Raw genomic sequence first — 13705 nt, 5'->3', positions numbered from 1 at the left:
CAGATATATTGATTAACGATTTTGGGCGAGAATTTCTTTTAAAAAAGTGATCCTATATGGGTTTCGTTTTTCTTTTTGAGGTAGGGAACCCTAAAAAAAGTGTTTAAATAACATAACTGATACATTCGCCGGCTCTTATTCTATAAATATACATATTTATTTATACAGATTATAATAATTTTATACAATATATTATGCCGATATAAGGACTTGTCATTTTCATTTATAAATATTGAGAAGATTTAGACCCTGATATAATAGGAAATGGGCTATAATTTCGAAATATTTTATTTGTAATTTTTGATTTTAGAAGAGAAATATACTTTTAAAAAATGTCTACAGTCTTCTGATGACTGACTGCACATGTCTTTCACAGTTTTAAAAAAAATCTGAGATTTGAAGGTACTTGTTGAAATAAAAATTGAATTTAATGTGGAACTGTGAATGCACTTATTTAGTTTTATACCCGACTGCGACAAAGCCCAAAAGGAGAGTTATATGTTTGGCCTGTGTGTATATGTCGGTTCCTTTATCTACTCGTAACTACTTAACAGCTCGACCGATTTTGATTTAAGGCCAATTCACATCAATTGCGTATGCAGCACGTACACGTAACACGTGCGGAGTGACGTGCGTAAACCCCTGACACACCGGGTTACGCATACGTCCACGCTTTACGCAAGCGGTGTGAACGAGCTATTAAATAAAAAGTTTAAAAAAAATTGGCGGATTTTATGCGCTTTAATGTGCGGGCTGAAAAGATGCAGTGCAAATTGCAGTCGGGGTTTTTCGAAACTTTTGCACTTAGAGCGGTAACACACTCATCCGATCCGAGTCCGTGAAAAGACGTTCCGAAGTAGTCATAGAACTATTTGTATGGTAGCTTACGCACTAGCTTCGCCTTCCGTCATCCGAGTTCTCTTCATCCGTGAGAATATCTCGGATGTGCCTCGGATTAAAATCGGACGTATGACGTAGATATGTCAAAGATGTCCACTGAATAGCTTGGATTTGGATCAGAGATCGGATTAGTGCGGAAGCAATATCCGAGTTTTTTTTTATATCCTTATTAGCTGATGCCCGCGAATTCATCCGCGTGGATTCATGTGTTCCAAAATCCCGTAGGAACTCTTTGATTTTCCGGGATAAAAAATATCTTATGTGCTAATCCAGGATAATATCTATCTCCATTCCAAATTTCAGCCAAATCCGTCTAGTAGTTTTTGGGTGAAGGAGTAACAAACATACATACACACACACACATACAAACAAACTCTCGCCTTTATAATATTAGTGTGAAGTGTGATATTCACGGAGTCGGATGAGATGAGTGCGTAATTGGTCTTACTTGTTTTATAGGTTACTGTGTATAAGCGTGTATTAATATAAGTTTGTATGTCTGTTTGTGTGTTTATATTAGTGAGTTGAATCAGCTCTGTTGATCTGGCGAACAGTCGCCTTGCGGGACGGATGCCTTTGCGCTTTTGCCCACGAAGATTTCCACCTCCTGAAAAAGATACAATATTAACTACAAATTATGTTTGTTGTGGGCTCTCTCAGACTTGGGCGCGTTTGGAACCCTCGTAGCTTTAGTTTAAAGTTACGTAATTAATTATCACCACTATATCCTACAAATTTAACAATTTCAACCATCAAAAGGAGTACAATTGTACCTACTTTGAATAAATGATTTTGACTTTGACTTTGATTAAAACTTAAATGGCCTCTGGAACATATTATGATCCTGAATCTCACGACTTCATCCGCGTAAATTTTTTAGGGTTTCGTACCTCAAAAGGAAAAACGGAACCCTTATAGGATCACTTTTGCTTTCCGTCTGTCCGTCCGTCCGTCCGTCGTGTCTGTAAAGAAAACCTATATGGTGCTTCCCGTTGTCCTAGAATCATGAAATTTGGCAGGTAGGTAGATTTTATAGCACAAGTACAGGAATAAATCTGAAAACCGCGAATTTGTGGTTACATCATTTTAAAAAAATTAAAATGTGTTTCAATTTTCAAAGTAAGATAACTATACCAAGTGGGGTATCATATGAAAGGGCTTTATGTATACATTCTAAAACAGATTTTTATTTAATTTTATGCATTATAGTTTTTGATTTATCGAGCAAAATGTAAAAAAAAACCCGAGTACGGAACCCTCAGTGCGCGAGTCCGACTCGCACTTGGCCGGTTTTTTTTTTAATTTATAGACTAGCGCTTGGCTCCTTGGGTTCGATTCTCAGTTGGATCAATTCAGATGTTTTACCTGGCTGCCTTCAATTGCTATCTCGTTGTCAGTTGCTTGACTTGTGGCGGGAGTTGCACGCGCCGCCATTTGACGCTCGCGGGCCACGCGTCTGTAAACAGAACAAATATATAGTTTTAGTTCTACAGGAAAGTTCTAAGACTATTTCAGTTTAATAGGTAAGTTTTTTTTCTTTTAATAACTAGGAAAACATACAGCTATAGTCTAGTTTAGATAAATACACTAAGCTAGTTAAGTTTTCACACTTAAAAGTAAATTAAAAAAAAAGAATATTAGCAATGCTAATCATGACTTATACTCCCCTTTCCCCTCCAATTAAGCGTAAAGCTTGTGCCAGGAGCGGGTACGACAATAGTGCAACGGGTGGGGTTTGAACCGCCAACCTTTCGGAATTCGGTCCGCTTCTCAACCGTTGAGCTATCGAGGCCCTTTCTTACCTGCGGTGTTCCAACATGGCTTTTCTGTCTGCCTCTCTCTTCTCGGCAGCCAATCGCGCCTTCTCATTCTTTACAACAGGCGTGCGTGTCGCACGTCCCCGGGCCACAGCCGGCTGTACTGATTTCGTTACCGGGGCGGCGATCTGGAAATGATTAGAAAAACCGGTCAAGTGTGAATCGGAACGAACTACACGAAGGGTTCCGTACCATCGTACAAGATATATCTAACATCTTTATTTAGAACTCTGCAAGTTTATAGAAGTCTACGCCATCTATATGTGATTTGGTGAATTAAATTTTTCATAAACAAATTATTTTTTTCCACAAATTCATGGTTTTCGGATTTATTTCTTTACTTGTGCTATAAGACCTGCCAAATTTCATGATTCTAGGTCAACGGGAAGTACCCTATAGGTTTTCTTGACAGCCATGACGACGGACGGATGGACAGACAGACTGATTTTTTACTCAACTACAATTTTCAGTTATTTGTCTCATTGCAATCATGTCTTTCAGAGTTACAGTAGCCGGCAGGAAATATTGTACATACATCAACCTTCAGAAAGAGATTTGGGCTACGTAGAGTGTTGTCTCTGTCACTCATACCTATATGACGTTTCATCTGTCTCAACGATAGAGACAACACTCTACGAAACCGCCATCTCTTTCTAAAGGCTGATGATATTTCCAGCTTGATACTGTAAGAGATATGGTATGTTGCTGGGAAACATTCACCGCCTTGTTTCTTTTATCAACCCCCGACCCAAAAAGAGGGGTGTTATAAGTTTGATGTGTGTATCTGAGTATCTGTCTGTGGCATCGTAGCTCCTAAACGAATGAACCGATTTTAATTTAATTTTTTTGCTTGAAAGGTGGCTTAATCAAGAGTGTTCTTATCTGTAATCGAAGAAAATCGGTTCAGCTGTTTGAAAGTTATCAGCTCCTTTTCTAGTTTTCTTATACAAGTTTTTGTGTCAGGGTTTTTTGAGTTATTATTATTGTAGCAGAGAAAGGTTACACTCACTTCCTGCCAATTATTCTTCTTCAGGTTGTCAATTTGTTCAAACAGTGCGTCCACGTTCCTAACTTGCAGACACACCATGTCCCAGAAGCCTTGTAAGTCTTCCAGCGTGGTAGGAAAGGGCTCGTCGCCACGTTCGTTTATGTTGTTGTAACAGAGGCCTGGAATTTAATAAAATTAATAGGTACAATGGTACTGATTCTAAGCGGAATTAAATTTTAGAGTACTTGGCATCTTTTTCTTACCAATGTAATAAGAAAAGGACAGACAAACCTAATTTGATTTAGAACTGTCAAACCAACTCCAAAAAATGTTATTACATCCACTCTTGTATATACATATTCAGTCATAAATAGATTAAATAATTTTTTACTTTTTAGTGTTTGTGATTACTTAAGGCAGTTTTTTTTATTTAACAAGTTTTAGTGGGCCGACTGTATTAAAATCTTCTATGCCTACTTAAAAACTCACTCCTGCCCGCTGGACCGATGACCTAAAGAAGGTAGCGGGGAGCGCGTGGACGAGGAAGGCGGAGAACCGTGTTTGGTGGCGCGCTCTTGGAAAGGCCTATGTCCAGCAGTGGACGCTTACAGGCTGATGGATGGATGGATGAATTAAAAACTCACCGTTTACTAATCTATTACACTGATCGCGAGCAATTTACTCTTATAATCCTGTAGCTTATAGTCCCAAAAAAAAGTATATTTATTTTTATTTATTTATTTATACATTGTGGAATTCTGCTCTCCATCTCCAAAGATATTCATCAGATCTTCACCAAGTTTGTATGGACCTATCTGGAAAGTATACCCTTTCAAACAAAAAAAGAAATTTTCCAAATTCAGGCGTCTTTGAGTAATCGGGGAACATAGATAAAAAATAAAAATAGACAACCCTAGAGAAGAGATCTGTATGTTTCACGTGGACTGTTGAATTAAATATATTTCTATTCTACATTATTCATATTAAAATATAATAACAAAATGTTTACCTTCAAATTGCTGCATCTTCTGCGTGGCCAGTAGTCTTGCTTTACCCGAAGCGGCGCGCAGGAACCCGAGGATTTCCTCACTTACATTGTCTTGATTCTGGAAACATTATAATAATACATAATAATAATATAAATGGAGAAGCTGACTGACTGACTGACCTATCAACGCACAACTCAAACTACTGAATGGATTGGGCTGAAATTTGACATGCAGATAGATAGCTATTATGAAGTAGACATCCGCTAAGAAAGAGTTTTTGGAAAATCAACCATCAAGCCTCATCGGGTGACAGAAGGGCTGGCTCATTTTTTGCGCAACGGATCAGCCTGGCTGTCCAACGCGGAAATGCAGCCAGTATTCTTGGCACCATTCTACGCGGGCATGATTTGTATAGTAATTAGATAAGGCTAGCTTTAAGTTTTATTGTAATATTTTCAAAAAAAAAAAAACCATCAAGGGGGTAAAATAGGGAAAATTTGTGTAGTCTATAATTTCGCGGGCATAATCTAGTCACGTTATCAAAAGCGATACACTTTGATCTTAGCCAAAAGGCCGAGAAGCAATATTAAAAGCGATGATAGCCTAACTTTGTACAGGTACAGGTAAAGCCCTTGCATATGATACCCTACTTGGTATAGTTATCATAATTTGAAAATCAAGAATACTTATTATGTATTTGTTCATGAACATTTTTTTTTGTGATGTAACCACAAATTCACAGTTTTAGGATTTTTCTTTACTTGTTGTATAAGACGTAGCTACCTGTTAAATTTCAAGACTCCACATGAAGTACCCTATAGGTTTTCTTGACAGACACGACAGATGGACAGACAGACAGACAGACAGACAGACAGACAGACAATAAAGTGAACCTATAAGGGTTCCGTTTTTCTTTTTGAGGTAGGGAACCCTAAAAAACTTCTTCTTCTTCTTCTTCTAGTGCCGTCTCCTATCAGAGGTTGGCAATCATTAAGGCTAACTGGATCTTGTTCACCGCTGCTCTAAACAGTGACCTCGTACTCATGTTAAACCACTGGCGAAGGTTTTTGAGCCAGGATGTTCGTCTACGGCCAGGTCTACGCCTGCCCTTTATTTTCCCTTGCATTATGAGCCTAAAAAACTAGTAAATAAAATTAAAAAACACCTGTAAACTCTCCAACTCCTTCTCAGCTCCAACAGCCAACGCAATCAACCTTTCAGTCTCTTTTTTCTCCAAATCCAAGAAGTAGTATGCATCTTTCACTTGTGCATCCCCGTTCACTTTGCTTACACCATTGTTGTTAACACAGTTCACTTTGCTTTCACTTTCACTCACAGAGTCGTCTAAATTTATCACAGATACACCATTCGTCACTTCACTAGTTCCAATGTCAGTCTTTTGTACGGGAATGTCAGTTTTTTCTGGAGAAAGATCGGGTTTTAAACTCTTTCGCGGCGACAGAATTGGTAATTGAGCTCTGAATTCTGGCCTTAAATGCCTCAAAACTGGTAAAACAGAAGGGTCTTCCTTAGTCGGACTACAGTTTTCATCGAAACTGTCATTGGATTTTCGAGGAGACAGAAAGATTTCGCTTGAGCAGTTCAAAGATTTTTCAGTTAACACTTTTGAGTCGTCATCTTCGCTTGAACTTTTTAATTTATGTCTTTTCTGGTTGAAAAATCCTTGCGCTAACGCTCCTGGGCCGTATAACCGTTCTACACGCTGTTGAATAAAACTTTTCATTGGACTCGTCAGCTTCTCTCCATTTTCCTTAGTTATTTCAACACGTTTAGACACCCCATTCGATGATATAGTATACGATTCGGATGTAAATCTACTTTCTTTACCATTAGTTGTTACAGATTGTCGAAAATTGGTTTCCGAATAGCTAGATTTGAAAGCGATTTCCTTAGAATTATCGACTTCATCCTGATGAAGCATGGATGTTGCGAAATTTTTGCTCTCACTCGATATGTAGGGACGAGTTGTGGTCGTCATACTCGGGCCCAAGAAATCGTTTTTCAACTGTTTATTTTCCGCAGCCATGAAGGCATGTGACGGTGAAGATATCTGGGGATCTGTGTGCGCCTTGGGAGGCGCCTTCGCTGTCAAATTTTTTCTAGTATCATGGGGACCGAACGCTGGTACTAACAGCTTATTTGCACTAACTGGTATTGGTACTAATAAGGAGTTACTTTCACTTTTGTATTGGTATGTGTGTGTTATAGGCCTTATAGGGGATGCTTCACGACTTTTATTGATATCTTGTCGTAGTTTTGAATCGTATGTAGTTAGATTTGTATAGCCATTGACAGAGCAAGCGAGGTTTAAGTAACTAGGCTTTTTCTGGGGTACTTCGTCCCGTTTTTTCAAATGACTCCTTGATCTGTGACTTGAGGTGTCTATGAAAATTTTCGGAGGGGGTTTTAATAGGTTATCTGTTCTTTTAGGGGTTGGAGTTGTGTCATCAGGGGTTCTGGCTGGTGATATCGCTTGGGGGGTGGAGTTTGGTTGAAGGTTGGACACTCTTTCTTGTATTCGAGACGTAAAATCCCGTATCCTGCTAGTCGTTGACGATGGTGTTAGGAGATTCAAGCTTCCGGATGTGGTATCTGAAACAATATACAAGAGTTATCGGAACTGATGTTTGTTTGGTTTTAAATCCGAGGGGGAAGAAAATAAACATGGAAAAGATACATGAATGACAGTCTTGTAATTGATTCGTTGACTGACCGCTCGCGGTTTTGCTCCCGGAATTCGGCGCGTCTGTGCCAAAGTTCAAGGGTTTAGGCTGGGTGTTGTAGTCAGTCAATGAAACAGTCAGAACTTTTTTGCTTGTTAGTATTGCATATTTAGATTTGCCACTTGGTTAGATCTCCCAGAGAAATGGACCAAAGAGGTCACATCCTGGTACCCCAGAGATGGGCAGACATCAAGAGGCCAGCCACAGAGAAGATGGGAAGATGATCTGTCAAAAGGATGGCGCAGATTGACGCTTGACAGTGAGAAATGACAGATTTTAGACACAACAGACAAATACAACCATACAGCTTAGTCTGGTTTAGCTGATAATAGCAAATTAAGCTTTTGATTCCTTGTATAGATTACATGATGCCTGCGAGATTGTCAGCATGGATTGAAGTTAATAAAATCCCATGAGAACTCTTGGATTTTCCAACATCTGTCGCCAAGACAGTAAGGTAGTCTTACTTACTCTGTGGGTAAGCTATCTTTAGGCTCAGAATAGACTTTGGCTGTGAAAAGGTGACAGACAGACACTTTTACAATTATAATATTAGTTTGGATTGTTTGGTTGTTGTTATTCAGCAAACAACTGAAAAATCAAGCATTCTTTTACACTTTTCTTCTTGAAACCAATTATACCAATGACTGTTAGTTCAAATATTCACTCACGTAAAAGCGTTAAAAAATAATCACACATTATGATAACAAAGATTGCAAAACAAAAAAACTTTCAAGAACACATTTTATTATCTACTATATAAAAATAAGTCGGGTTTTCCTTCCTGACGCTATAACTCCATAACGCACGAACCGATTTCCACGGTTTTGCATTCGTTGGAAAGGTCTCGGGCTCCGTGTGGTTTATAGCAAAGAAAATTCAGGAAAAATTTCAACAGAAAAGCGTGAAAATCTTTTTTCATAGCATGTACTACAAACCAAGTGGCGAAACGGAGTTCGCCGGGTTTGCTAGTTTCTAATAAAATAAGGAGGAGTCTTTTGCTTACTAATATAGCTGGCAAACAAAAATTAAGCAATTGTTAACCATATCTGATTGATTAAGGCTTATCACATCAAGGTCTTTGTAGTTATTATTGTAGAGGCATGCAGCCTCTTTTAAGACCGGCAGCTGCGAAGAAAGCAACACACTTTGCAGCTGTCACTTAGAGAGCACAATTTGAATTCAGAGCGATTCAAATTATCTTGCTGGCCTGGACGAACCCCGGGCAACGCATTCAACCAATTCACTTCTGATTATCAAGACCGAAACACCTCGTTTTTCTACCACAGTTTTAATTGTAACCCAAGCACATATTGTAAATACAGCCCAAGTAATACAAGTTAATATGTAGCGGTATCTTTATTTATCAAGTTATCTATCATACGCTGCATGGCTGCTACATATTCTGGTGACCCACGACAAGAGCACGTAAGCATATACATATTCTGGTGACCGCCGAAAGGAACACGCAAGCATATGGGCTACATATTCTGGTGACCGCCGAGAAGAACATTTAGGCATATGGGTATTGCTGCCATAACAGCTGGCTCGCTACATCTGAACCTTTGAACCCTTTGGACCCGACACGCTGGTTCATACTTCATACATGCCTCGTGAGGACATATCCGAGGCGCCCTGAAGAGGATCCAGGTTCTATAAAAACATTACTTTGTTCTTCTGTGCTGCAAAACATATTCGAGCAATTATTGTGTCATTTATTTTTCATTTTTTTGGTGAAAGACATTTTGGAGTGACAATTGACTTTTTAAATTTTAAATTCCGTATAAGAACTTTTCTTCTTCACGCATAAACAATAGAGACATTAAGTGACTTTGAATTATCAAAATTTGAAAAATGATATTTGTAAACATTTACATTTTATTTTATATTTTATATATTATTCATTTTGTAATTTTTTTTATGTTGTGATTCTTTTTATTTTATGTAAGGTTTTCAGCTATTTAAAATGGAACAGAGGGTCCGCCAGCTTACTAATGACGAAGTGCTAGGGAATTGTAAGCCGTCCCAGTTTCTTCGTCATTTACGTTCCCTGGCCGGTCACGTACTTACCGACCAGATTTTTGTTTACCTCAGCTTTGGATGCGCCGCTTGCCACAATATTAGCAAGCCATATTAGCTGCGCAGGCCAAAATTTCATTTGATAAGGTTGCCGAACTGGCAGACTAAATTTTAGAGGTCCCCCCCTAGCATCATGGCACCTTTTACTTATATTGGAACTTTATAATATGCTATGTTAACACCGCTATTATAGGGGCCGTTTTCTTATCATATTTTAATTTATTGCCAAATTGCAGAAGCGGTCGGCTGATCGACAACACGACTGGTCTTTCTTATATGGCATCCATAACTACGGATGTCCAGGTTAGCGTAAAACCATAAATGGTAAGCAGAAATATTATTCAAGTTTCCTGCTATTTTAAGGCCTCCAGGCCCTGTGCGTGAGATCAAACATACCACGGTGCACCTCATCCGAACGACGGATGGTCCGCCGGTATCGTGTCGTCCACGCCGCCTAGGCCCTCACAAATTAGCCATTAAGGATCTTCAGGAGTTTCCCTTGCCGAAGACGGTACAAGGTCTTCGAAGATTCCTCGGTATGGTGAATATTTATCATAAGTTTTACCGGGCATAGCCCACAGTACCTCTCCACTCATTGATGCTCTGTCAGCCATTCAAGGTAAAGGCGACAAGCCGTTTACTTGGGCACCGGACTTAGAGCGTTGTTTCAACTCGTGCAAGGAGAGTTTAGCTAACGCAACTCTGTTAGCTCATCCAGTCGCCGACGCTCAACTCGGGTTATTTACCGATGCGTCTAGCTCTCATGTCGGCGCTTGTTTACAACAGCAACTTAATAAGGACTGGCAACCAATTGCATTTTTTTTAGCTAAAAAAGCTAAACTGCAATTTGTCAACAAACCCTTATTATATGTTTTCACTCAACGGCGTGAGAAACTTCCGCCTGTACAATTAAATCAATTAATATATATTTATTCCACATGTTCCAGTCGTACGGTTCGCTTCCTCGTACCCTATCATGCCGCTTAGCAAATAATTTATTAATTTTTTTCTTTTCTCTTCTTTTTCACTCCGTAGGGGGGTGATGTAGAGGCATGCAGCCTCTTTTAAGACCGGCAGCTGCGAAGAAAGCAACACACTTTGCAGCTGTCACTTAGAGAGCACAATTTGAATTCAGAGCGATTCAAATTATCTTGCTGGCCTGGACGAACCCCGGGCAACGCATTCAACCAATTCACTTCTGATTATCAAGACCGAAACACCTCGTTTTTCTACCACAGTTTTAATTGTAACCCAAGCACATATTGTAAATACAGCCCAAGTAATACAAGTTAATATGTAGCGGTATCTTTATTTATCAAGTTATCTATCATACGCTGCATGGCTGCTACATTATGTTGGTTAACTGAAATTACGTAATCCTAGATTAGAATATTGCTAATTAGTAAATAAACTACTGTTTATGGTGCATTGAGTCATCCAGCAGGCGATGGAGAGAGCTATGCTTGCAAACTGTGATCAAATCAGGAACAAGTGTACATTAAAAATTTATAACACCCCAACAAGTGAAGGTAACAGTAAATAGAAAAGAGCTGATAACTTTCAAATGGCTGAACCGATTTTCTTGGATTATAGCTAAGAACACTCTCAATCAAGCCACCTTTCAAACAAAAAAAAAACCAAATTAAAATCGATTCATTAGTTTAGGAGCTACGATGCCACAGACAGATACACACGTCAAACTTATAACACCCATCTTTTTGGGTCAGGGGTTAATGAGTAAAAATGTACAAGTACCAGAGTAACTGACATAGGTTAGCGGGTAGCAAAGCTGAAGTGGCAATGGGCAAAGCACATCACACAACACAATGAGCATGAGTTTTAAAACCGACAGTCGTTGGGGTCCCAAGTGGCTAGAATGGCAACCTTTTTGGAAGACCCTCCCCTAGATGGATGAATTTATACATCAAACACCCTTAAAAATACTTAAAATCTTTATGGTACTTAAAAAGCAGTGGTATATCATAATAAATAATGACTAATGACAGATTAATAACTTAAATTATTCAAAAACAAATTATTATTCTACTCATGTATTAGAACATGATAAATAATAATAACCAGTAATAACAAGTGTAAATTAAAAATTTATAACACCCCCGACAAAGTATTTGAGTTTTCCAAAACATCATTTTCAAATAAATAATTATGTGTCCATCTTGACAGCTTGACATTTGTCAATTGACATAATATTATGAACCTAACGGTTATCTAACCTTCTTTTCTACAAGAAAAATAGAAAAGAGCTGATAACTCTTAAACGGCTGAACCAATTTTTATGGATTATAGCTAAGAACACTCTCGATCAAGCCACCTTTCAAACAAAAAAAAGTAAATTAAAATCGGTTCATTCGTGTAGGCGCTACGATGCCACAGACAGATACACAGATACACAGACACACAGATACACAGATACACACGTCAAACTTATAACACCCCTCTTTTTGGGTCGGGGGTTAAAAAATACATGATAAATAATAATGTAACAGAGAAATTAAAAAAAAACCTCCGGTAACATTAGGTTGTTGCAGTTTGCTCAATCACTATTGAAAAAAAAAAGTTCAAAAAATACCCATACAGTTTCAGATTTTAAAAAAAAACATTCTTATATGCAAAGAAAAACTTTTAGTACTAATCACAGCTAACTAAAAAAGGGTTAAACCAACCTATTCAAACACTGACCACTGGCCACTGGGTGTGTGAAACTGGTTCCAGTACAAGGAATTTAGCACCAAAGCAGGCAAGTGACCTTGACCTTGTGCAAGTGTATCATATTCATATGAAAGACTTGATGTCATCTTTCTATACAATGTATCACTACCCATCGCACTAATATTATAAAGGTGAAAGATTTTGTATTTGTTTGTAAAGCCGCATTTTCACTAGGGGACATTTGTTGCGCGACTCTGTCGCTCGACACGAAATTCACGTGTCCCGCGCGATGTCGCCCGACGTCGTCCGACGTCGCTTGGGACATTTACGTGTCGCGCAACTTGTCGCTAGTCGATGGTCTGCGAGCGTCGACGCGCGCGACCTTCGTGTCCCTCGACAATCGCCGGGCAGGCTTTGAGTGGTGAGAACGTGTGTCGCTTTGTGTTCCACTGCACTGAACAGCACTACTTCCTCGGGCGACATACTGATCACGACTGGCCAATGAGAACGAGTCATATGTCGCGGGATATTGTCCCACAACTTTTACAGAGACAACTACGTGAATGTCGAGCGACAAGTATCTGCGACATGTCGCCTAGTGAAAATGCGCCTTTACTCTTTCATGCAAAAACTACTAAACAGATTTGGCTGAAATTTAGAACGCAGATAGATTATGCCCTGGATTAACACAGAAAGTTAGAAGAGTTCCTATGGAATTTAATTCAAACACTGACCATTGGGTGTGTGAAACTGGTTCCAGTACAAGGAAATTAGCACCAAAGCAGGCAAGTGACCTTGACCTTGTGCAAGTGTATCATATTCATATATCAAAGACATGATGACATCTTTCTATACAATGTATCACTACCCATCCCACTAATAATATTATAAAGGAAGATTTTGTGTTTGTGTGTATGTATGTTTGTTTCTTACTCTTTCATGCAAAAACTACTAAACAGATTTGGCTGAAATTTAGAACGCAGATAGATTATACCTTGAATTAACACAGAAAGTTAAGAGTTCCTGTGGAATTTTAATTCAAACACTGACCACTGGCTGTGTGAAACTGGTTCCAGTACAAGGAATTTAGCACCAAAGCAGGCAAGTGACCTTGACCTTGTGCAAGTGTATCATATTCATATGAAAGACTTGATGACATCTTTCTATACAATGTTTACCCATATTATAAATGCGAAAGTGTGTTTGTTTGTTGTGATTTTCAGGCTTCTGTACCTGAAGGGTGCCAATGGGACTCTATTACTGAGGTTTTTAGGGTCTGTACCTCAAAAGGAACAACGGAACCCTTATAGGATCACTTTGTTGTCTGTCTGTCTGTCCAGTCTGTCAAGAAAACCTATAGGTGACTTCCCGTTGACCTAGAATCATGAAATTTGGCAGGTAGGTAGATCTTAAAGCACAAGTAAAGGAATAAATCTGAAAATCATGAATTTGTGGTTACATCAATTTAAAAAAAATTTAATGAGTTTAAATTTTCAAAGTAAGATAACTATACCAAGC

General features: G+C 38.8%; 1 protein-coding gene across 3 annotated transcripts in view; it reads right to left on the bottom strand.

Annotated features, from left to right (window-relative positions):
* Nucleotides 1-1192: 1192 nt before the first annotated feature.
* The window catches only part of LOC123878977, a 40265-nt gene continuing 27752 nt past the window's right edge, over nt 1193-13705 (bottom strand). For all 3 annotated transcript variants that reach the window (XM_045926386.1, XM_045926387.1, XM_045926385.1), the window contains 6 exons: nt 5860-7307; nt 4715-4811; nt 3727-3884; nt 2703-2845; nt 2266-2356; nt 1193-1507 (listed from right to left, as the gene is read on the bottom strand). In XM_045926386.1, the coding sequence (XP_045782342.1) occupies nt 1430-1507; nt 2266-2356; nt 2703-2845; nt 3727-3884; nt 4715-4811; nt 5860-7307 (2015 nt within the window). In that variant the 3' untranslated portion in view covers nt 1193-1429. The remainder of the gene's footprint in view (nt 1508-2265; nt 2357-2702; nt 2846-3726; nt 3885-4714; nt 4812-5859; nt 7308-13705) is intronic.

Source organism: Maniola jurtina, chromosome 27 (genome assembly GCF_905333055.1).
Source record: "Maniola jurtina chromosome 27, ilManJurt1.1, whole genome shotgun sequence".
In the NCBI taxonomy this organism is placed as follows: domain Eukaryota; kingdom Metazoa; phylum Arthropoda; class Insecta; order Lepidoptera; family Nymphalidae; genus Maniola; species Maniola jurtina.
The sequence above is the reverse complement of the archived record's forward strand: the minus strand, read 5'-3'. Positions and strand labels throughout refer to the sequence as shown.